The 19,329-nt window shown below is 47.2% G+C and overlaps 6 protein-coding genes across 11 annotated transcripts; 2 read left to right on the top strand and 4 right to left on the bottom strand.

The window, feature by feature from the left end:
• Positions 1–1,003: 1,003 nt before the first annotated feature.
• LOC111067641 lies at positions 1,004–3,526 on the bottom strand. Of its 3 annotated transcripts, none has more exons than XM_041593564.1 (2): positions 3,283–3,526; positions 1,004–1,308 (listed from the first exon to the last, which is right to left on the bottom strand). In XM_041593564.1, exon 2 carries the CDS (start codon positions 1,304–1,306, stop codon positions 1,064–1,066), a length of 243 nt encoding a protein of 80 aa, XP_041449498.1. In that variant the 5' UTR covers positions 1,307–1,308; positions 3,283–3,526; the 3' UTR covers positions 1,004–1,063. The 3 variants fall into 3 exon arrangements, with proteins under 3 accessions (XP_041449498.1, XP_022212553.2, XP_041449499.1); XM_022356861.2 differs by lacking the exon at positions 3,283–3,526 and adding an exon at positions 1,391–1,533 and having other exon boundaries at positions 1,004–1,338; XM_041593565.1 differs by lacking the exon at positions 3,283–3,526 and adding an exon at positions 1,391–1,525.
• On the bottom strand, positions 1,664–2,122 carry LOC111067643. The gene has a single exon (XM_022356862.2). The coding sequence runs from the start codon at positions 2,066–2,068 to the stop codon at positions 1,757–1,759; it is 312 nt and encodes a 103-aa protein (XP_022212554.1). The 5' UTR covers positions 2,069–2,122; the 3' UTR covers positions 1,664–1,756.
• A 1,233-nt stretch (positions 3,527–4,759) lies between the features above and the next one.
• On the bottom strand, positions 4,760–5,331 carry LOC111067626. Its single transcript, XM_022356810.2, has 2 exons — positions 5,228–5,331; positions 4,760–5,165 (listed from the first exon to the last, which is right to left on the bottom strand). The coding sequence occupies exons 1-2, from the start codon at positions 5,250–5,252 to the stop codon at positions 4,849–4,851; spliced, it is 342 nt and encodes a 113-aa protein (XP_022212502.1). The 5' UTR covers positions 5,253–5,331; the 3' UTR covers positions 4,760–4,848.
• A 2,181-nt stretch (positions 5,332–7,512) lies between these two features.
• On the top strand, positions 7,513–13,628 carry LOC111067624 (WD repeat-containing protein 20). The gene is made up of 4 exons (XM_022356806.2): positions 7,513–8,775; positions 10,220–10,408; positions 10,473–12,467; positions 12,542–13,628. Exons 1-4 carry the CDS (start codon positions 8,116–8,118, stop codon positions 12,602–12,604), a joined length of 2,907 nt encoding a protein of 968 aa, XP_022212498.1. The 5' UTR covers positions 7,513–8,115; the 3' UTR covers positions 12,605–13,628.
• A 342-nt stretch (positions 13,629–13,970) lies between these two features.
• On the bottom strand, positions 13,971–16,058 carry LOC111067625 (protein YIF1B-A). 3 transcript variants are annotated; one of them, XM_022356807.2, is made up of 4 exons: positions 15,883–16,058; positions 14,982–15,574; positions 14,531–14,917; positions 13,971–14,463 (listed from the first exon to the last, which is right to left on the bottom strand). In XM_022356807.2, the coding sequence occupies exons 1-4, from the start codon at positions 15,929–15,931 to the stop codon at positions 14,227–14,229; spliced, it is 1,266 nt and encodes a 421-aa protein (XP_022212499.2). In that variant the 5' UTR covers positions 15,932–16,058; the 3' UTR covers positions 13,971–14,226. The 3 variants fall into 3 exon arrangements, with proteins under 3 accessions (XP_022212499.2, XP_022212500.2, XP_022212501.2); XM_022356808.2 differs by having other exon boundaries at positions 15,898–16,058; XM_022356809.2 differs by having other exon boundaries at positions 15,910–16,058.
• Positions 16,059–16,536: 478 nt separating this feature from the next.
• LOC111067640 lies at positions 16,537–18,365 on the top strand. Of its 2 annotated transcripts, none has more exons than XM_022356859.2 (3): positions 16,537–16,740; positions 16,803–17,861; positions 17,912–18,365. In XM_022356859.2, exons 1-3 carry the CDS (start codon positions 16,671–16,673, stop codon positions 17,953–17,955), a joined length of 1,173 nt encoding a protein of 390 aa, XP_022212551.1. In that variant the 5' UTR covers positions 16,537–16,670; the 3' UTR covers positions 17,956–18,365. The 2 variants fall into 2 exon arrangements, with proteins under 2 accessions (XP_022212551.1, XP_022212552.1); XM_022356860.2 differs by having other exon boundaries at positions 16,538–16,740; positions 17,924–18,365.
• Positions 18,366–19,329: the final 964 nt, after the last annotated feature.

The raw sequence follows: 19,329 nt of genomic DNA, 5'->3' as shown, positions 1-19,329 counted from the left end.
ATTTGCATGCGCAAGTAAATCGATTTGTGTATATCAAATTGTGGGGCTTCAAACAGTACACAAAAAAAATACATAAAAGAAACACACACAAAGCTGAAATTCAAACAAAAACTTACTCGTAGATTGTGCTGCTTTGCCACAGCTGTGTGATTGCCACCACTGTGGTGTTGCAGCAACGCCAATAGCTTTGCACAGCAACACCAATAACAACAGCATATAATCTGGCACGGATTTCTATATTGATTGTACGCAATTCACGCGTACTCTGCCATGTACCACCAGGTCGTAGCTCCACATTTGAATATATATATTTCATATAATTTTGTTTACCACTTTCATAATGTATTATTCCCGCCTTAAATGCTTAATTTTAAATTACATTTGCATGCCCCAAAGTAAACATAAAAATAGGTTCAAATGAGACATAAAAGGGTTGCTTTGCAGTGGTTACTTTTTAATGGAAATTGGTGCATTCTTTTTATATTTATTTATTTATTTACGATACCAAAACAATTTATTCAAATGCAAAAACCAGTGAGAATGGAAAGCTGCTTTACCATTAGGAGGCACGGCACAAAGCGATGGCTAATTGCAAATTATTAAAAGCGAGCACCAGAAGTTAAGTCCATGGGGCTCATGGATGCTCCAGCGCCATGGCAATGGCAATGGCAATGGCCATCATGTCAATTTACCAAATTGCGCAAACAAACAGAGCCCAGTGGGAGGTGGTCACCGCAGAGTGATGCTGCTACTCCACCCTCCACACTCCACACTCCCATGTGTGCCTCCATCGGTGGCAAAGTCCTCACGCACTCTTCGTAATTGTTGCACGTATGGCCCGGACAACGGCACAAACAAACGCAAATCCTTGCCGGCATCAACATGCTGTGCTCTGTGCCCAGTTCCCATGCCCCATGCTGCAGAGAGGCCTTCTGTAGCAGCCAAAGCGGCTTATGTCCACCCCACCAATCGCACTGTGCATAAATTAGCCCACACTCCCACGTCGCGGAAAACGCTTTTTAATTATATTTTCGACAATTTGTTTCAATACATGCGCCATGTTTTATTTGCGTGGCTTTGTGGGCGGCTCCTGCGGCTCCGTCCAATGCCAATCCTTCCACTGCACACACCGCTGCGCCTTGTCGTAGTAAAGCTCATTGGCGGGGCAGCGCTTCAGCTGTGCCGCCTGCTCCTGCTCCTTGGAGCACTGCCAGTATGCAGTGGGGTCCCAGAAGTGGCGATAGGATTTGCTCAGCTCCGCCGGAGTGCGGCAGCCCGGCTCGCCATTGTAGTCCCGCTCAGACATGGCTGGAAGGAAGTGTAAAGAGATGCCAGAGACTTTAATATAAAGTAAGATTCTAAATCAGATTCCCTTCAGCTAAAAACTCACAAAAGAAAGGAGTTCTATAGCTCTGATTTGGATACAATATTGAAGCAATGTGTGGGATAATTTGTAACGTTTTTGCTCGCTGTGAATAGATGCTCTCAACTGATCCTAACTTGATGTAAAGACTGACTGACTCTCATTACAACTGAGCGACTAGAGATACAGATAAGCTGATAGCTAAATCGCCTCGGCTGGTTAGTACTTATCAAGCATACAAAATACGATAAGAAGGTTATTACAGCCTCGTACTTTCCGCAAAAATTACTACTCGTATAATTCCCTCGGCAACAGGGCAGTTTTTCGCTTTTTGCATCTGCACTTTATTAATTTAAGATTCATTTTAATATTGTTTTCTGTATCCGTGTAGTCCTAGGCCGTGGCTAGGGGCTCGCTGGGAGGCTGGACTGTGGGCGTCCAGTACCAATCGGACCAGGGTACGCAGCTCTTGGCAGCATCCAGCCAGGCGGAGGGGATTGGGCAGGCAGCCAGTGTGGCGGGTACACCCTGAGTGGTGCAGATCCAGTAGGAGTTCTTCAGATAGAAGTGGGGATATGTGGCCACCGTGATCTCCTGCTCGGTCTGGCAGCCTGGTTGTCCCGTGGGTTTGCCCACAGAAGCGCCACTGCAGTGGCTGACCAGGCAAAGGAGGAAGAAGAGGGCGAATAAATGCAGGAAGTTCATCTTGGTTTTCGAGGTTTGGTTCGAGGTTTTCTTTGGACTGACCTATGCTAATCGTTCTCCCCCTCTTTTATACGCTGCCAGGCCGGGTGTAATCTTATCGAGCGGAACTGAGGTGCGATGCTGTGGCGGCGATAAGACCGCAAAGGCTCGCTTTCTGTTTGCAATTTGGCAGGCAGTTTATGGCGCTGTTTGTTTGCCCGCCGCTCAGCCGATTGTTGTTTCTTCCGGCCAAGTGCGGTGCAGGTCGAGCTCCAGGTGCAGAGCTCCTCAGAACACTAATTCCACCCTCTTTGGGCCGCTTGCCTGCTTGCATATTCATGACATCAACGGCAGCTGTAAATTATTTTCCAAGAGAGATAGCCAGACATGGGCATGGGCATGGGCATGGGCAGGCCGCAAAACAGCGTTCCACAGCCGCTGTCCATGGCACTGCCTCTGCTAATTAATTCAAAACACTGCCTCAAAGGCATTTTTGGGGCTGGTCCAACAAATTTCACCTGACTCAACGGCGGCAACGGCGGCTGGCTTTGGTAGCGCCTTAAGGCATATTAGGGGCCTCTTGTGCCCCTTGAGTAATTGCCGATGCACTGCACAGCACTGCACTACGTTGCGGCTGCAACGTCGAGCCTTCTTCCGGCTCTTCCTGGTCGGGGCATCGGCATCGGCATGCCTTTTGCCTTTGTTGCTCATTTTGTGCTCATTCGGCTTTTGTTAGTTTTGGGCCATAAATTAAATCGGGTTATTAATGTCTGCCATTAAATGAAGCTACGTAGCGGACTGGCTGGATGGCTTTCTGGCTTGCTGGCTGCTTGGCTGTAAAATCCTTGTCCTTGTCCCTGTCTCTGTCTCTGTCGCTGGCGTAAAAGTAGTACTGCCTCTATCTCACACTCTGCCTCCATCTCTTTCTGAAGTGATTTATGTTAATTCGTGCGGCGTTTGTAAGTATTTTGTAAGTATTTTGAGATTCCCAGAGACTTTACTCTACTCAAGTTGAGATTTCTGCCACTGTGCTTCCATTTTAAAGCTGATTGCCAGCTACTATTCAGATTAATTTTTATATATATAGTATTTATATATCAATCTCTTGCACTGACACTTGCCACTCTTTATACAAATTATTTCACGAGCGATGCGAAAAAGGGGCTGCCTTCCAATGCAATTAAATATATTGCGTATACGTCACGTATGCTAAAATTTCATTTCACAATTTTTACCAGCGCTTTCTCTTGTCAGTGTATTGCTTCCTCCTCCTCCTCTCTTCTGCAGCTGGGCTGGAAAATTCTTTTACATGCAAATATTTTGTTGGATCCGCACGCACTGCGGCGGCACTGGTATGTGGATTGTGGGGGGCGGGGGACGGGAAAATCGAGAAATAAAATTGCGATTGAAACGTATTTTTTTGCCGCTTATTGATGTGCTCGCCGGCCTGACAAAGCGTTTTGACTGACAACTGCGAAACGAAATAAAATGCTGGCATTCTCACAAAGTGCCGGACGGATCCGGGCGAATCAAAAATAGTGCAACTTATTGCGGCAGGGCGAGAGTCTGCCAACTGTTGACTGGGACAGGAGGATGGGGGCCACGGATGGGGTCTGTCTCGCTGTCTCTGCGTCTGTGGCTGACAAGCGCGGCATATTGATTTATGACAAATGCTTTGGCGTCAACCAAAAACAGTTTTCCAGAGGTGGGGGGGGCGTTGCCTTAACTGCTGTCAGCAGAAACACGTTAACAATTCGAATTGTAATTGCATGTGGCCCATCATCAGATCGTATAAATATTGTTTTTGGATGCCGCTGGAATAACCACTGTAATAAAAGAGAAGACTATTTCATATAAGGGATTCACACGAAGAGAAATTGTAGTAAATGTGATTTATATCAGAAAAGAGCAGTGAGAGAAAATACTGAAAAGAAAAGAGGAAAGCAGTTAACTAATGTGGATCCAAAACAGCAGGAAAACTGCTAGAGCACTGAGAAAAATGTTCAAATAAAATCATAAAAATGATTCAGCTATAAAAGAGCGATGAATCATATCTCTAATGGAATTCACACAAAAAAAAACATAATTAAAGGTGGACAAGTTCAGAAATATGAGTCACAGTAGCAGATCATTAGATATCGCTATCATAAGTAGGGTATAAGATAAGTCTCCTTGAACCCAGAGATATGTGCACATATTCGCTTATCGGTTTCTCGGATCTTGCGCTTGACATTGTGGACGAGATAAGTGTAGGGGAATGCCGGGGTGCAGAATATTCAGCCACTTGGGAATGAGGTGAGAACCTAATTATGAGCAGTGCACTGAGAAGTAAAACGCTGTGCCAAAGTAAACAGATTAATTTGAACATTTTACTCATTTTTACAGTGCATACGCGAAAGAGAGAAATATAATTATGCACCATAAAATATATAATATATATATTCACACAAGTATTCATTTGGTATTCATTCTATTCATTTCTCACGCCACATATTGTATTGTTCATTTCTGAAGAGATTAAAATATATTTCTGAGCGCTTTGCAGTTGATATTTCCTTTCAAAGTTTCTGCTTTCCATTTCCACGAAAATAAGTAAGAAAACTAACTTAATTCCAATATTTTATTTATAGAATTATTAACTTTAGTTTTAATGCACATTTAATTTATTTACAAAGATGCAAAAATAAAACAAAAATATCTAGAGTTTTCTTCACTTTGTCCAGCATGCCAAAATCATTCCTTTATTCGATAATTTCTTCTTTTGTCAATGGCAGGGCGTCACTCAAAGGATTTCTCTTCGATTAGCATCCTTCCCATCCGGGCGGACGACTGACGGGCTCCAGGCAGGGCTGCCACACCCATGCGATCCAGGGCACACAGGCATTGAGATCCTGATCGAAACCCATATTGGGGCGACAGTTTTTGAGCTGCGCCTGGGTGCCCAGGGAGTTGCATTGCCAGTACTTGGTGGGATCAATGCAGTGCCGTTGAGGCATTCCCACCTCAGCGGGGTGCCTGCAGCCCGGCTCGTGGGTGTCGATGCACTGCGCAGGCATCTGGTGGGGCAGCAGCAGGAGCAGCAGAAGTCCCAGGCAGGAGGCGAGCAGCCAGAAGGGAGCTAATCAGAGGCAAAAAAAAACTTTAGATGGTGGCTAAATGAGATGCAGATGGACCACTTACTAGTACTCGTGCCTTGCGGTGGCATGGTGGAGGTGGCGGTGGCGGTGGCAATGATGTGGCTGCAGTGCCCGGCGGTGGCATTTATAGGCCCACCTCGTCATCGTTCTGGCTCAAGTGGTTATCCTTATCGCAATTGATTCGGGTTCGATGCGCCGCCCGAGGTCGCGGCTTGTGTGATTGCCACTCGGAAATGTTTGCCCCCGCTCTTGAGGGGCGTTCACAGTCAGGGGCTAAGCTGCCAGAGAAAAGGCAGACAGTAGATGTCCGACAAAGGGGACTTAAGCCGGCACCCGCCCACAGCAGGAAAGCAGAACAAAGCAGCTTCCTCTTTCACTGGCAATTCTACTTCGCTTGGCCAATTTCGCTGGACATGCCAAATGCATTTCCGAGCGGACCGACACAATCGCACAATCTGCTAGATGGCTAAGAAATTGTACTAAAAGTCGTGGCTTGTTTGCGTTGGCATTGGCATTGACAGGGCCAACAAATAAATAAAATTCTTAAACTGTTGTTTATGGAAAAGGAGGTTTGTTGCCATGGGAGAAGCTAATGGAAATATGTTCCCAATACAAATTATTTCCTAAACATATAATTCATTTATTATATGTTTATATACATTTATTTCAATATAAGTTTTATTTTCTCTTGGAAATTTTAAAAATTCAAATTCAAATATGCAACAGTGCTGCCCATCATTATTTAACAGCTGCTATCCAATGTTAACGCTAAATGTGCTGTTTGGCGCAACAGCTGTCTGGACAGAAGTAGCTCGATAAATGAACTATTTCTAGTTCCATGGAGAAAGTTAATGGCTATGGCGATGAATATCGCCCATCTCTAGTTACGCCTGAGAAATTACTTAGAATACGGTCACACTGCGGCGCGTTTCTCGTCTCACGAACTAGTTCGAAAAGTTCATCTGAGAACTGAACAATTGTAGAGTTCCAGCGGGAATTTCAAATATGGCGCCAATGCGATCTATTTTCAAGCAATGAAAGTGAAAATGCTCTTTTCTATCCATATTTACTTCTGTTCTAAAGAGATATTAATGCCATTATTTTCTTGGCTGATAAGTAAACTTAGTTATTTTTTTATTTTGCAGCGCAATAACTTTAATGAGAAACAATCTGAATATGAAAATGGATATTATGGACTTGAGATATTGTTTGTAATTTCGGGCTCCAGTTAATGCAGAAACTACTCAGCTTCTGTTGTAAAGATATTAACTAAATTTTGCAGCTCATGGGTACCAATAACAGGTATCAGAACCGGGATAAACGTATTTATAAACACAAAAAATATGCATTAATAGGTTTAAAACATGTCAATCTAAGACAAATTCATTATTAATGTTTCAAAGCAGCTTAGAACAACAAAATTTAACATTAATTAAAGGAAATATGGTAAAAAATGTCCATACGCACAGAAGTAACTTGGTTGACCAGCAACAATGACGTCACATTTAGTCAACATTTACGTTTTATGCTTTGGCCGTTTTTGTTTGAACCCTATTATGTACACAATGCAATAAAAAGAATTTTCGAAAACTAGCCAATCTTTTAGGAAATGTATGTATCTATTAGATAAAATTATTTGCTTAGGGCTGAGAGGGCTACCTAGCTAGTAATATTAGACTGAATATCAAAATCATGGAATTCGATTTCAATCAATAAAATATAACGTTATCCCATTGTCGACCAGGGGGTATTTTATATTTCGACGAAATTGATGTAACTTTAAACTATTTTACGCATTATAGGTGAAAGATATCGGTGGTCATTTTTGTTTTGTAAGTTTACGAACAGTATTATTTTCCGCGGTTTAGCACAAAGGGTGCTAAACATTTTAAATATAGGGGTGTTAAGTGTGTTACGTCTCGTTCCATCGCCGGATTGCCCTGGTTTTTTTTTCGTATCTAAATGGTATTAACTGGTATTTCTCGAAACTGAAATGGTAGTTAATGGTACTTAATGGTATTTATTTTTTGGCTGGATGGTATTTTTTATCGCTACCGTATTTTGTATTTCTTATAATTTGATTAAACCTTATTCTATGATCCGATCCAAATAAAAATGTGTATTTATAGCTGGCAAATTCAGAAAATTGATGCATCTATCTGATAAAATGACATTTTCAGTTGTTAAAGTCCTAGTTAGCCAGTAATATTAAATCGAATATCAAAATTTAAGAATATGATTTTCCTCGGTATATTTAAGGTATATTTGAATACTTACATGGTATATTTCGGTATGTCACAGTGGGTATATTAAAGTACTTTTCAAAATAAAATAGTCATGGTCACACTCTTTCCCTATAAAAATAATAAAATAAATTAAATTAAGTAATTGCGGAATAAAAACGGAGCGTGCGGTCAATTTGGAGCGCCTGACAGTGACGCACATGAGCGGTAAAATGCAGGGACCAGGCAGCACTTGCAACGAATGGAAAATGCGAATTCCGCAACAGAAAACAGCGCCACACAAACTGAAAGTGTAGTGTAGTGTAGTTTATAGTGACAGTGACGACAGGGGGAGAATAAATCTAATTATAACAAAAAGAAGACAAAAGTGCAAGCGCAAAGCGAATCCGATCTACACACACACGCACGCATCCACAAACACATAGAGCGGTTAATTAGTGGCAGAAAAATTAACGATTTTTAGAGGAAAACACACAAAAGCATAGACAGCAAGGGAGCAGCGGTGGCAGTGGCAGCAGCAGCGGCAGCGGCAGGTAGAAGCAGCGACAGCAGCAGCCTTTGCGTGTGTGGCGCGCAAGGCATGGGCTGAGAAGAGGTGTGGCAAGGCACCTGCAGCAGCAGCAGGAGGAGGAACACAAAGCAGCAACATTACCGCACAGCCAGCCAGTGGACGGCTGACGCCTACGTAATGGCCAGCCAATTGGATGCCAATGTCAAGGACGATCTGAAAACGCAATTCGTAACGCGCGAGGGCACCTACCGCCTGCTGACCCTCTCCGAATACTCGCGCCCCAATCGTGTCGGCTACAGCAGCAACCAGAGCTCGCCGCAGGTGCGCGTCTCCATTGTGACACTACCGAATCCGGCGCATGGCAGCACCAATGCCGGCAACAGCAATAGCAACAACAATGGCAATAAGACCAACAACGAGCCGGCTACAGCGAGCGGTGCATCGCCCACAGCAGCAGCAGCAGCAGCAGCGGCGGCGACAACAACTACAACAACGAGCGGCGGTAATCGCGGCACGAATTCGAATGGTGCCTCAACGGCAACACCTGCAGCATCCACCAGCACTACCACCACCCCAACAACAAGCACATCTGGCGGTGGTGGCGGGGGAGGAAACATCTCCAATGGCGGTGCTGGCGGAGACAACAACTACAACAACAGCAATAGCACTGTAGACGCCCGCCTGGGTGGCGGCATCTCCATGCACTCGATGATGAACGGGGGAATGGGAGTGACGGACCAGAACGGGATGGCCACCAGCCAGGTTGTGGGCGGGGATCGCATCTGCTTCAACTTTGGCCGCGATCTCTACGTGTATTCCTTTCGGGGTGCCAAAAAGGTGAGTGACGTGGCCCATGGAACCAGTACGACTTCTCCTTCTCCTCACTGTGACCGCTCCTTAATCTTTGGAGGAGCAGAGCAGGTGGGCTTATCAGGCCACTGGGGGTGGAGCAGGAGGGGCGCATGCTCTACTAGAGAGCTGCTAGATAAGCGCGCAATTGCATTCTAGGCAGGCGGCAGATTGCACCAGATTGCAATTGGCAAACCAAATAGTTCCGCGGATTCCCACACCCATGAAGGGGGGGAGGAGCGGCATGTGTCCCCCATGTGTCCGTGTGTCTGTGTCCCCTTGAGGGTCGGTCGCTTAATTTGCTCTACTTCGAGCAGCGTTTGATCAATTCTCCGCTTGTTTGGCGTTTTTTTTTATGAATGTTTATTGCATTCGAAGGTAGCCAGAGATGCACAATGGGGGATGGTGTATTTTCACTGGAAAATGTACATTTCTTCTTCTATGTACAAGTACACATGCTAATACATATATTTAGATAGTGTTAACACGTGACTATTAGTCAGGTAGAATATTTACCAATTAACAGTGGGGCAGATGACCGTCTGTTACGTGGATTGAATTCATATTTGCGTAGGGGTATTTAATGTAGGGTATTTTATTGGGAAATTTTTAAAGTAAATAGTCGACACTTGCCACAGCACATCCACGTGGATGATTCTCTGATGTGTCTGTTCGTTTATGGGAAATTTGAACTATCAGTATTATCAGCGAGAGGAATATCACTGTACAAAAGTTCACAATCTCTTCTCTGTTTGGTGTCTTAAAGGGGATACTTAAATCTGATAGAAATCTATCAATTATCACCGACAGATGATAATCTGTTCGGGGTTTGTGTACTCACAAAGAGGCCAGTTATAAAGTACATGGGAATATTCCATTCCCACCAATTATTTGTGCTCAGCAAAAGCTGGAAATATCAGCAATCAATTATCAGTTATCTATATCCCCTAAGCTACTTGGAGAGCACTGCCTTAAAGTGTCTTTCCATATACGAACATACATATGTATGTATGTATGTATGTTTTGTAAGTGTGTGCCATGTTCGACTTGAACTCGAAGGCTCATTCCTCAGCTCATTCTTGTGTTTGCATTCCGCAGCAGCAGCTACGCTACCATTGTAGACGTAGCCACAGCCTGCCCTCCGTGTAGCAGCTGTTTCTAGTTCTTTGGCGATTCTTTTGCATATTTAGTTTTTGCCTTTTTTGTTGACTGTGTGTTAGCTGAGAAAACTTGGCAAACGCTGGGTTTGTAGGGGCCCATAGGCAGGGCATTTTTTGTTGGGTCCGCCTGATTCCGGCAACGAGCTGCTAATTTCCATGCAGCCTCCAAAATGTGTGAATTTGTATGAGATTGAGATTGGGTTAGCAGAGAGGTTTTCTTTGCAGTGTTTCAGCGTTTCAGATGATAGTTTTTTGTTTGTTTGTTGTTGCAGGGCACGGAGATGAGCAAACCGATCGATAAGAAGTTCTACAAGGGCACCAATCCCAGCTGCCACGACTTTAACTCAAACTCGGCCACGCCCACGGGCGCACCGCTACTGGTGGGCTTCACCACGGGCCAAATTCAATTGGTATCCCCGCAGATGGGGCCACGGGAGCTGCGGAAGCTGTTCAACGAAGAGGTGAGTGGGACAGACGCACACGCAGGGGCAAGAACCGACTCTAAAATCAAAATTCTATTTGCAGCGCCTTATCGACAAGACCAAAGTGACCTGCCTGAAGTGGCTGCCGAATTCTGCCCATTTGTTTCTCGCCTCCCACTCCTCGGGCCACTTGTATCTGTACAACGAGGAGCTGCCGTGCGCGGCGACGGCGCCCAGCTACCAGCCGTTCAAGATGGGCGACGGCTACACGATACTCACCTGCAAGTCCAAGTCGACGCGGAATCCGCTCTACAAGTGGGTCTTCAGCACCGACAACTGCTGCATCAATGAGTTCTGCTTCTCGCCGTGCGGCTCCAATCTGGCTGTCGTCTCGCAGGATGGCTTCCTGCGTGTCTTTCACTACGACACCATGGAGCTGCTGGGCATCGCGCGTTCCTATTTCGGTGGCTTCCTCTGCGTCTGCTGGTCCCCCGATGGCAAGTACATTGTGGTGGGCGGCGAGGATGACCTCGTGACGGTGTGGTCGCTGCAGGAGCGCCGTGTGGTGGCTCGCGGCCAGGGCCATCGTTCCTGGGTCTCTGTGGTGGCCTTTGACCCCTACACCACCTCCTACACCAACTGGGATGGCGGCGACTTCAGCGACGACGAGAACCAACTGAACGAGCAGTACACGGCCTCGCGGGAAGCCCGCTTCTCAGGCGACTCCACGGCGAACGGCGGCTTCGAGGGCTTCGACAGGAATTCCACGCCCGTGCATGCCGCGCGGCCTCGGGCCCACTCTGCCTCGTTTCGGTCGGATGCCTCGTCGGCGGCGCTGGCGCCGGACAAGCTGGCCATCAGCTATCGCCTGGGATCCGTCAGCCAGGACACACAGGTCTGCCTCTGGGACATCACGGAGGATGTGCTGCGGCATCCGCTGGCGCTGAGGCAGCGCGTGAACAGCACGCAGCTGAATGACACCAGCTTCCTAAACGGCGGCATCGATGCGGACGGCATCAAAGTGATACGGCCCATTGCCATGGGACATGGAGCTGGCGGCGGCAATGGTGGAATCAATCATGCGGTGGAATCGGACAGCTGCAGTCCCACCAGAGAGGCGGCGGGTGGAGCAGCCACCGAGAATAGCAACAGCAGCTCCAGCAAGTTCTCCACCGCCAACTGCACGATATCGTCGCAATCCTCGAACGCCAATACCCCGCCCGAGGACTGCGAAACGGAGGCGGCCACACCGGCCTCCACATCATCGAATGCGGCAGCAACTACTGCAGCAGCAACAGCAGCGGCGGCGGCGGCGCCGGTGGCTGCAACAGCAGCAGCAGCAGCACCCTCCACCAAGCAGAACAATCGGACACATGGGACAAGCAACTCGATCAAATTCCCCAACTGCATCAGCGCCACAAAGTCGGATAGCATCGATGGGAATGCGAGCATCAGCGGAAGCGCCGGCGGTGGCCAACGGACATCCTATGCCACGTCCGGGTACAACAGCAAGACTTCCAACAGCTCGACCAAGTCCTCGAACTCGGGCAGCGGCTTCAGCGCCTTCAACAGCCTCACGCAGCGGCTGTCGAACTTGAATTTCCTGAGCAGCTCTGACAAGAAGTCGTCCGCCGTCGGCCACGAGGGCAGCAACTCGACGGCGCATCGGCAGCACCGCAAGGCCATGAGCATGCTGAAGAGCTACAATCAACACAACAATCACAGCAGCAATAATCACAGCAACAACAGCAGCTCCTCCAACTTTGGGCACTCCAGCACCCAGGAGTCGGGCGCCGCCATCGGCAGCAGTTCGACGGCGCACAGCTTTGGATCGCTAAAGCTGAGCAAATCGTCCCACAATGCCTCCTCCCTGGCGACGGCCGCCCAGTCGGCGGCCAGTGTGAGCAGCTTCGATCCCATGAAGCTGATCGGCACGCCCGCCTGTCCGCGCTTCGACGAGTGCCCGCTGCTGGAGCCGCTGGTGTGCAAGAAGATTGCCCACGAGCGTCTCACGGCGTTAATATTTCGCGAGGATTGCTTTTTGACGGCATGTCAGGATGGCTTCATTTATACATGGGCGCGGCCTGGTCATGCAACAGTAAGTTCTCCAGCTAAGGACTAAATACCTCTTTGATCCTTATTCATGTGGAATTTGCATCTCCTTTGTTGCAGCACACCAACCAGCAGCACTTGTCGCCCAGCCAGTCGACGGCACCTGGTGGGACGGTAATCTAGTAGCTCAAACAGCAAAACTATCAGCGTAATCTTGTCAAGGAGCAGAAGAAGCTGGAGGAGGAGCGGAAGTGGAAGTGGATGCAGCAGGTGGTGCAGTGCAGTTGGTGATCTAGGATTAAAACTAGGCGATTGATTTCGATAATTTATTGATAGGAGAAAAGAGTTTTAAAGGTTTTTTATGTTGCGTATTTTGTATTCCAAATGTAGCCTAAATGTAGCACCTCCCCCTCCCACACACACACAAACACACACCTTTAATATATATATATGTATACATATATATAGCTATGTAAAACATAACTACAATTTATATGCGCAACAGAACCACACACACGAGAGAGTGTGTTTTATGTGGGAGAAGAAGAGAAAACCTAAATTATTAGTTGTAAATGTATTATTTTTTTAGTACGTGGAATTTGTTGAAAACAAATGCAAAGCAAAAGCATGTTTATAACTATTTACTAAGCGCCTAGCCCTACACACAAACACACACACACAGAGAGAATAAAAGCGAAAAAAAAAAAAAAAAAAAAACATAAAATAAAGCAAAAATCATGCAAAAGGATCGAAACAGAAACAGGAGTGGAGAGAAGAGAAGAGCAAAACGAATGCTGATTTAGCGAATGTTTTTTCACATTTGTGCTATGAACTGAGGCCCCCAACACTAACGTAACGTAACTAAACGAACGAAAGATCGAATGAGAAATTTATAAATGAATGGAATAAAACTATGAATATGAACTACATTACATACATACATACATAGCAAACATATGTACTATATATGTAAACAACTCACGAGAGAACTAAACCTAAAGCGTAGGAACTGTTATACCTATTACGGACTATTATTATTATTATTATTATTATTACTACTATTATTATTGTGCATTCTTATGCCTCTTATTTTGATGCAATACCCCTGCCATGGCAGGGCAGGGCAGGCGGTTTTGGCATGCGAACAAATTAGACTAAAGAGCAGACGACAGGAAACGGATATAGGAATAGATAACCCGTAACATCAGCATACAAAAACAGACACACACACACACACAAAACACACATGCAAACATACATACATACATATATATTTTGTAACGAAATCAAGAAAAGAAACAAAAACTAGCGACAATTTGCAGGGGATCCCCCACTGGAAGGCGGCAGTTGGCCATTAAGCCTATCCGAAGAGCAGATCAGAAACAACAGAAGCAACCAACCAACCAACAAACAAACAAACACGTTACAGTAAAGAAAGACTAAAAATTTCAATAAAATTATATATAAAAAATACATACACGAATAACTACTCAAAATCAATGATAGATGGATGATTGATAATCGATCTGCCAGAGAGGAGAGAAGAGATGGATGATGTGTGGCATCGTTTTAATAGCTTGTATTTATTTATTTTATAAAATGTGCTTCGTTATTAACAAAAATATGTTTCTCTTATGCAAATCTCAGACGCACGGTTGCTGGCATGCGCTCGCTCTTCCAATCCAATCCTTAAGTAACAGCTAACCATTCATAAACTACGCAGAACTACGAAGATTTAACATTCTGGAAATGATATCGGCTCCTCCCCAGTTTGTCGGACCAAATTAATCTATCAATCGGTAAAGTTACATGGCCTTGGGCACCGACAATAGTATATTCGATTCTGGTAGGTATAAATGCTTCGAGAGCAGAAACGCCAGCACCGCCTGACCGGCCACAACCATGAACAGAAAGTAGAGCTTCCGCTTGCGTCCGCCGCTGTAGTCGAGCTCCTGCGGATTGCTATAGGGATCATAGTTGATGGCATTGCTGGAGACAGCTGGCGCGCTGTCTTGCAGCAGTTTCGTTCGTAACGTTCGCAGCTGTAAAGGGATGGGATCAGGTCACTCACATTAATTGCTGGATACATTGATAGAAGGAGAGACTCACCAGAAAGAAACCAAAGGAGAAACTGGTGTAGGCCAATGCTATAAAGTAGCCAGACCTGTAGAAGAGCGTGCTGAGCATTAGGCAGGCTACAATGTTCACGTACTTGTAGCCAGTGAATGCCAGCAGATCCAGGGTCTTGAGGCTCGTCTTGATATTCATCACATACAGTGCTATCGAGTAGATGACCAGCTCGAAGATGCTGTAGGCCATGGCACTGGAGGCCTGAATGCCCAGCTGCTCGGGCGAAAATCTCTTCTGCATGCCCAACAGCAGGCCGGCCACAATCACGTAGGTGATGTACCCCATCGTTGGAAGATACAGATCGGGCGCATTCACATCGTACCTGGGCTGCACGGGGTGCTCCTGATCGTACTTCAAGGACCAGTCCTAAAAGAGGAATTCAAGCATTTACATCAGGGGATTCAAAGAAGACTTTTGTGCCCCTCCTTACCTTGTGTATATACGGAAAGAAAAGCAATCGCAGCTTGCGCCCCACATACGCATTGTCCACGGCAAAGTAGTACCTCAGCTTGGCCACGGGCACCCATCTCTCGAACTGATTCTCCACCATCTGCCTGCCCTGATCGGCCAGCCGCTGACCGTACTCCATGGCCATGTCCTGCACGATGGGCTGCTGGAGCATCGCGAACTGTGGAAACTGTCCACCAGGTCCTGCCTGCGGTGCTCCCATGCCGTATGGGGGCGGTGCCCCTCCCTGTTGCGGTTGCGCATAGCTGAAGCTCTGCTGCTGCTGCTGCTGTGGCGGCTGCTGATAGTTTTGGGGAGCCTGTTGCTGCTGTGGCTGATAATGTTGCTGGGGCTGATGCTGCTGCTGTGGCTGCTGAGATGGTGCCACATTGAAGCCGTAGCTAGTCGACGGAGCAGCAGCAGCAGCTGGGACGCCGCCGTACACATTGGGGTCCAACATGCCGGGCCCGGCTGTCGGGGGCATGAAGGTAGGTCCGCCCATCATCGGGGCTGTCGGGCCCATCGCATTCATGTCGCTGATGCGCTTGTTTGGCCGCGGGCGGCCGCCACCTTGTGCTATTTCGGTCGAGAGGAAAAGAGGCTGGTTAATGGCAGGGCCCGAGAGCAGTGGTGGCAGAAAGGAAACGTGGGGAAAGTGATGGAAACAAGTAAAATCAAGCTACAACGCAAACAGCAAACAGCAGGAAAAAGGCGCAACAGGACGGATTGGGTTAGTGCGGGATATAGAAACAGGATAAAAAATTTAACGTCCAGCTGCAGGCGCGGCCCGTTCCGACAGTCTGGTCAGCAGCATTTCGGAGGAGGCGGTGGCGGCGGCTGGTCTGCCTTCGTGGTATACTTGCTTGCCGTTGCTTGTTCCTTACAGTTTTCCCACTTACGATTCCGCATACCCGCATTTGGATTGTAGTTCATCTTGCTCGCGCCAAACTCCGACCAGTCTGCTTATTGAATGCTATGTACTTTCCGTGTTATTTGAGGAAAAAGTGATTTAAAAATTCTATAAACATTTAACACCACATCAGCACATCATCCAGTGTGACTGAACCTAAAAAATATACCAGAATATACCGAAATATACCTTATTATTTTCAGAATATAACAAAAATATACCGTGTAAAAATAGGAACTTAGCCCACCTAATCCCCAACTATTTGAACAGAAGAAAAACTTGAGTTAAACCGCGTTATTACTGTTTGTAAATTTTCCTTGTCCATCTTTTCTCTTTACGTGGTAATATTTTTGAAATTTAAAGAACGTGCGTGTCACCAATTTAACATAATTGAAAGGAAATTGTGTATAAAAAGTTCCATCACACTCCACAAATAAGTCGTTGATATGTACCAAAACGTGTAGTTACTATGTAGCTACCGTGTAGTTACCATGTAAAAATGGGACATTCTTTGTTTAAACCGGATTTTATAAGTAATCCCATAACAAGGAGTCATTAAAAGAAGTCATATTTCAGAAAATTGATTTCAGAAAATTGATTCATCTATCTGATAAAATGATATCTTTAGTTGTCAAATATAAAAACTGAGGAAATAAGTCGAAGGTATATTTGGGGATATTTTTGAAGCCCAGACGGTATATTTGGTCGATAAGTCCATGGTCACACTGGTTCTGCGACGCAAAGTAAACAAATGTATTTAAAATGGAAAACGGGTTCATAAAAAGGCGCTCGCTGACTCTCAGCGCCCGGCTGCTGCACAAACGCCACAGCGGTAAGTGTTTTCGCAACGCATTGGCACGTCCGAAGCATCTATAAAATGATTTCTTCCAACAGCCTCGCCGCAAAACTGCGGGCGCCCTGTCGGCGGAAACGATGCGACAACAGATGCACCTGGCTCTCCATCGTCTATTGTGGGCCCAGTAGACGATGTGGAGTGCACGCCCCCCAACAAGAAGTCGCTGAGTCTGGACGATAGCGTGGACTTTTCGCCGCGCATGGACATCAGCCTGTCGCCCAACTGCCTCTTCTCGCAGACGCTGGCCACCGAGAGTCCGGAGGTCGGCTGGCGTTGGAACCGCAACAGCAACAGCAACGCCAGCGTGAACTTGAACCCCAACAAGATAAACACCACAACAGACAGTGGCTTCGATTCCGCAGAGCTGGCTGCTGGCAAACTAAAGGATCGCCGCCGGCAGCTGACGATGAAGGGCTGCGAGGATCGACGAAATCAGCAGGACAACGACCTGTGGCGCGCAAAGCAAATACGCGCAAGAGAGCTGCTCAAGGAGCGATGCGACAAGCTGCACCGACAGCTGGACCAAGTGGCAGTGTCTGAGACGCCCAAGCCTGTGCCAGCGATGGTTCCCCCAGTGGCGGCGCGCACACGATCTGCCAGCAAGAGACCTACTCCAGAGCCAGCTGCACCTGTGGCAGACCCAGCATTCGCAGACTTTCTCAATGACTCGGAGACGGACATGTTCCTGTTGGAGGCCTCGCAGCAGTTGGAGTCGAAGATGGTGACCCAAGGGACCGGATCGACAGCGACAGCGGCAACAACCACAACCACACCCACCAGTCATCACAAGACGAAGCGGCCCTCGTTCTATATGAAGTTTCTGGAGGATGAGAGTGAGAGCGAGGATTGGCTGACGGCCCTCGAGGAGGCTGTCGATCAGGCGACCATGCCCAAGAAGCCGCGCACCTCGCTGCAGCGCTACAAATCGATGCCCACAACTGGAGACATATCGGTCGGTAATGGTAGTTGTGACAACGGATCTAGCAAAGGATCTGCCGCAGGGGCCAGCACTTCGTCGGCATTGTCCAGCATGGCGGAGACGCCACGCATCAAGCGACATGCCAGCTCGCACGCGCTGTCCCCAGCCACGTCGCATGGTAAGTGGTCAATGAAATCCCATTCCCAGGAGCACTAACTTATTTTGTAGCGTTCCCTGCAGCGCGCGGCAAACTTTTCGGCAGCCGGAAATGAAACTCAATTCGGCTACTGCCACCGAATCAGCGCTCCACAGGCGCACAACCCACAAGCCTTGCCTTCCCCCTCCCCTTCCACAGCGAGTACCAATTGTGATGAGAGCAAATGTTAGGTTTTAAGTTTCGATTCCCCAAACGGATGACCATTCTGCAGTACTGCGTGTATACGAGTAAGATAATTGAATTTGTGCAGCTCGGAAGTTGCTTTATAAATTTAACTTTAAGGCTAATTAAGAGTTAATTGTAAATTAAAGCGTTACGCGGCCATTCGCCCATCGAGAGTCGTAATGATTACGCGGCTGTTCCGGTTACAACAGCGCATGCGACCGGCCATATGCTCGGCATTATCGGGTGGCAGAAGCTGCGCTGTCGGGCGTTGCGCCGCCCACCTGGTCAGGTGGCTGTAACTGGCTGTAACTGGCTGCTCGAAATGCGGATGATTCGACTCCCCGAGTTGTAAGCAAAGTATTTAAGTTTGTAGTCTGTAGGGAATATGTAATGTTTATCCTTAATTTGGAATTCCAGGAAACTGCTGCTTACATATAATTAAAGTTGCTTGAATTATGTTTACATATAAATGTGGATTGTGCTGCAGATAAGGGACATAAAACGAAGGGAAAGTGTGCGCGGGATTTATGGGAAATGAAATCAAAATATACTCCCGACTCGAGCGCCCAGACAATCGTAAAAGCCAAGTTTCCAAAGTTTCCGCCGGCTGCAGCTTAAAGGGTTTGGCGAGCAGCACTTTATGAACCTATTTGGGCTAAGGTCAAAGTTGAAGCCCTTTCGTTTGTGTGTGGGGCACTCCACTATACCAGCACTCGTAAGAGGGCCAGGCAATTGCGTACGAGAGTCCGTTCGTCTTTTATGAATTGCCACTGCAATGAAGCTGGCCAAAGCCAAGTACGCTGCCATATGTTGACGGAGTGCAGCATAAACCAATGGCAGCCGAGCCACAAATCCGAGGCAGTAACAGTTTTAGATGTTTAGAACAGAGTGGGGCAGGACAGGGATGGGGATGGTGATGGTGATGGTGATGGGATGGATGGGCCACTGCGGGTGGCCAAAATGATGACGTCTACAGGCTACGAAAAATGCTGCAAAAGCAAAGGGAAAGCGAGAATGGGAGGAGCAGGAGGCAGGGAGCCCAAAGTAAGTTAAAGCCAAAGCTAAGTCCCTGCAAAAAGCAGCTGAGCAGCGAAGGCGGCCAGAGAGGGACAGCACCAGCGACGAATCGAAACGCGTTGAGTGGGCGCCCAGCGCCCACAGCGGGCGGGAGCCAGAGAGCTTTCCTTCTCCGGAGAGCTTTCTCCCAAGCTTTCTCTTGTGCGGCTCGTACTGGACATTCATAATGGCGTCTGCTCACGACGCT

This window comes from Drosophila obscura, unplaced genomic scaffold, assembly GCF_018151105.1.
Source record: "Drosophila obscura isolate BZ-5 IFL unplaced genomic scaffold, ASM1815110v1 contig_192, whole genome shotgun sequence".
Lineage (NCBI taxonomy): Eukaryota > Metazoa > Arthropoda > Insecta > Diptera > Drosophilidae > Drosophila > Drosophila obscura.
Note: the sequence above shows the minus strand (reverse complement) of the source record. Positions and strands in the feature narration are given on the sequence as shown.

Coding starts and splice junctions, on each gene's coding strand:
- LOC111067641 (XM_041593564.1), bottom strand. CDS start 1,306: ATGTCTGAGCGGGACTACAATGGCGAGCCGGGCTGCCGCACTCCGGCG.
- LOC111067643 (XM_022356862.2), bottom strand. CDS start 2,068: ATGAACTTCCTGCATTTATTCGCCCTCTTCTTCCTCCTTTGCCTGGTC.
- LOC111067626 (XM_022356810.2), bottom strand. CDS start 5,252: ATGCCACCGCAAGGCACGAGTACTA. Junction 5,166..5,227: donor ACCGCAAGGCACGAGTACTA/GTAAGTGGTCCA, acceptor GCCTCTGATTAG/CTCCCTTCTGGCTGCTCGCC.
- LOC111067624 (XM_022356806.2), top strand. CDS start 8,116: ATGGCCAGCCAATTGGATGCCAATGTCAAGGACGATCTGAAAACGCAA. Junction 8,776..10,219: donor CCTTTCGGGGTGCCAAAAAG/GTGAGTGACGTG, acceptor TTGTTGTTGCAG/GGCACGGAGATGAGCAAACC. Junction 12,468..12,541: donor CGCGGCCTGGTCATGCAACA/GTAAGTTCTCCA, acceptor CCTTTGTTGCAG/CACACCAACCAGCAGCACTT.
- LOC111067625 (XM_022356807.2), bottom strand. CDS start 15,931: ATGAACTACAATCCAAATGCGGGTATGCGGAATCGTAAGTGGGAAAAC. Junction 15,575..15,882: donor GAATCGTAAGTGGGAAAACT/GTAAGGAACAAG, acceptor CGACCGAAATAG/CACAAGGTGGCGGCCGCCCG. Junction 14,464..14,530: donor TCTCCTTTGGTTTCTTTCTG/GTGAGTCTCTCC, acceptor ATCCCTTTACAG/CTGCGAACGTTACGAACGAA.
- LOC111067640 (XM_022356859.2), top strand. CDS start 16,671: ATGGAAAACGGGTTCATAAAAAGGCGCTCGCTGACTCTCAGCGCCCGG. Junction 16,741..16,802: donor GCTGCACAAACGCCACAGCG/GTAAGTGTTTTC, acceptor TTCTTCCAACAG/CCTCGCCGCAAAACTGCGGG. Junction 17,862..17,911: donor GTCCCCAGCCACGTCGCATG/GTAAGTGGTCAA, acceptor CTTATTTTGTAG/CGTTCCCTGCAGCGCGCGGC.